General features: G+C 35.4%; 1 protein-coding gene across 1 annotated transcript; it reads right to left on the bottom strand.

Moving 5' to 3' along the window:
- Positions 1 to 914: 914 nt before the first annotated feature.
- Positions 915 to 2960, bottom strand: LOC21400567 (anthranilate synthase alpha subunit 2, chloroplastic). Its single transcript, XM_024165203.1, has 5 exons — positions 2762 to 2960; positions 2135 to 2319; positions 1859 to 2048; positions 1321 to 1472; positions 915 to 1197 (listed from the first exon to the last, which is right to left on the bottom strand). The coding sequence occupies exons 1-5, from the start codon at positions 2916 to 2918 to the stop codon at positions 1075 to 1077; spliced, it is 807 nt and encodes a 268-aa protein (XP_024020971.1). The 5' UTR covers positions 2919 to 2960; the 3' UTR covers positions 915 to 1074.
- Positions 2961 to 3299: the final 339 nt, after the last annotated feature.

Raw genomic sequence — 3299 nt, 5'->3', positions numbered from 1 at the left:
AATTATTTATCTACTTCTTTCTTAAGAAGGAATGGATTCCATCTCGTGTAATAACATTCCCGGCTACCTACTTCATCATGTTTCCAAAATACAAGGAATAGGATTCAGGATCTCAGAATCCGTACCGAGTAAATCAAAAGACGCAAATCCACAAATAGGAGTCTGTTAAGAACTCAGGATTAAGATCATCATATATATGACCATCGGTAGACTCAATTAGAATTTCTATACTTAACGGAATTATTAGAAATTCATATTGTGTCTGTGTACTTGTTCCACAAAATCTCATTATGCGAAATACACTCATTCAATATCTCGCCATATCAACAGTGCGGATAACACCGTTCCATTCTAAATGTGAATGACATGTATTAATAATGTTTTAATTAAAGATTCCTAACTTTAATTAAATTCATTATGAACATTGCTTTTTGATTATTATCCTTAAACATTATCCTCTCGTATATAACACTTATATACAATGTTTAAGGTTACATAAATAATCATGAAATTTTCATTGATATTCATAAAATATTCATAAATATATGCACATAAAATAATGAATAAACTCTTTTATTAAATAAATAATAAATATCCTATTACATCTCATGCTTCTAAGACACCATTCCCAACATGAACCACTATAAAATTCTTCTTGTTCATTTACATATAGTTCATTCAAACACAAAAATACTTAAATCAAACTAGAATCCACACTTTCATTAAACCCACAAGCCGGTAATCCTAAGGGTAACCCTAAGGTAATCCGGCGGGTTTATTGTTGACGAAATCCAACCGTCAACATAACCGTATAGTGCAGTTACCATAATCTACAATCATGAGCATATTACTGACTTGATCATTGAAATTCAGAACAAAAAGATGCATATAGCCTAGTAATTGAAGGAGGAAAAACTGATGAGGGAAAAAACATTCTTACCAATGCCTTTTGTCTTAAAGAAACGCGACAGCAAATGACTGATGCATAGTCAACTGCTAATGCCAAGAATTGGTGCTTCATGTCATCCTCTAAAGCCAAAGATTGGGAAAAAATTAAAGGGAAATTTTGTTTAGTCAAAGTATGTAGAAGCTCTTATAACGATAATTATGTCCATGTGGATTTGAATCTACGCTTCTGTTTATGTTTGCTAGAGTGAAGCGATTGCAGAGAGTGAACGTCAGATCCAGCTTGAAATACTTACTACCAAGAAAAAAGGAAGTTAACTACCACAAAATGATAAAACCTACTCAGCACAAAAAAGCATCAAACACGAGAAAAAAAGAGACGCTCAAAAGGGCATGGTTTGACAGTTTAACTACCTTCTCCACATGATCAAAAACAATCACGTCGTCATAAAGGCCTAGATGAACATCGGGAATATTTCTGTCATCCAGAGGGGCAGAAGAAAATGGTAGTTTTTTCTTCTCCACATAGCGCACAGAATCATATGAGAAAAAACCAACCCATCTACCTGATAAAAGAGCACATCACTGAACATCAACTAGTCACCTCATAGAAAAATCCTTTATTGCTCCGGGACTGGATCAAACAATAATTTAAAATACTAATCTAACAATATCTTTGTCAGAATTACCAATACCAAACAATATTCAACCTTACATTTTTTCACAAGAAAGAATTGGTACGGAATGGTAAAAAATAACAAAAATCATAAACAATATGAGAAGAAGATTTTGGCCATTACGAACCCAGCCTATCAGCTTCAAAAATAAATTGACCACACTTCTCTGATCTAACACCAGAAAACAAGCAGCCATTTAAAGTCAAGTTCATAGGAAACTGATGTCATCTGTTCTATATAAAACAACAATTACGTTTTGCATCTGCTATTCTTACCACAAAATGCTTCTGGAAGTTCATCGACAAGCTGAGGTGTCCATCCCTCCATTAGTCTCTGAGGAACAATCTTCGGATCCTCAACAATCTCCTCTGTTCTACATCCTTCCTCGTGGTCGAGAATCGTAACCATATTCTCTTTCGCAACTATTTCAATCGCGGGCTGAGCTCCAACCACACTGTTCCGCCCCTAAAAAAGATAAAAGCTTAGAACATTGAAGAACCAGAAAACAGAAGAAAATAGACACCCGTATGAACAAGAAAAAAAGGGATTACAATACTGCAAGCCCTCAAACCCGGCTCAACGGACTCAAACAGAAAGCTTGGAGCATCTATATCAGCCTCCTTAACCAGACATCGGTATGCAAGTACCGGAGTTAAGTGATCCGAGAATATTGTTCGATACAGAGGAATTAAATTTCCCTTCTTCGAAGCTTCCGAAAATCTTTCCGATTGATCCACTGGAGGAAATGAAACGCGCCAACCAAAATTGACATTAAATCATTTTAGGGGAAAATCATGTTACGTCTCACAGTGATATTTCGTCTAATTCCTACCTCGGATTCAAATAAATCACGTTATGCGTTGGTAGCTAAGAAACTGTTCTGCTAAACTTGTAACTTTTCTCAATTTGAGACGTCAAACAAATTCTATTATTTTCCATATTAAGAACCGGAACGTACATTATACCCGAATAAAAATTAATATAAAGTAAATTTCCCCATAATTAATCTTATGCTAGTTTCCTCGCTTTTCTCAGCCGCCAAACAGAGGCAATTTGCCTTTCATGTAAGATCATTTTCCTGCAAACCGAGCCCGAGCCAGAGAAAAGCAAGGTGGATGGCTCCGATGACAAAGAATTTGAAGATTTCAACAAAACAGGAAAAAAAATAAGCAATTTACCTAAAGAAGGCGATGATAGTGCTGAGCATCTGAATGTATGGACACGCGAGCTCGGTTTTGTGAGAACAATGGAGCTTGAGAGTCTGCCATTAAAGCTTACAGACACCATCGAAGGCAAACGAAGCGTCGAAGTGAGCTGAGAAGCCAGGGTTTCCATGGCAGAACTGTATCAGAAGCAGAGAAAACCGAAAGCTCAATTTCGTTGATTCAGCGGGGTTAATTTGGGAATAATGTAAATTTCATTAATGAGCCCATTGTAGATTGCCGCACAATCCGAGAGAGCGGAGAAAATATGTCAAGACTTGAGATGAATTAAAATTAATAAATTAATACTTTACATAAGTTAATAAATAGGTTAAAATTACTGTTTTCATCCATAACTTGACAAGTTATTGTCTATAATTGTCCATAACTTGTCTGGCTATGAACCATAACTTGATAAGTTTATCCATAATTTATCTGATTATGAACCATAACTTGACAAGTTATGACTTCTTAATTTCTATAACTAAAAATTGGCCTATATACTTTCTTAAGC

The sequence above is a fragment of the Morus notabilis genome, unplaced genomic scaffold (genome assembly GCF_000414095.1).
Source record: "Morus notabilis unplaced genomic scaffold, ASM41409v2 Scaffold355, whole genome shotgun sequence".
NCBI lineage: Eukaryota > Viridiplantae > Streptophyta > Magnoliopsida > Rosales > Moraceae > Morus > Morus notabilis.
This window is presented reverse-complemented; position numbering and strand designations above follow the sequence as displayed.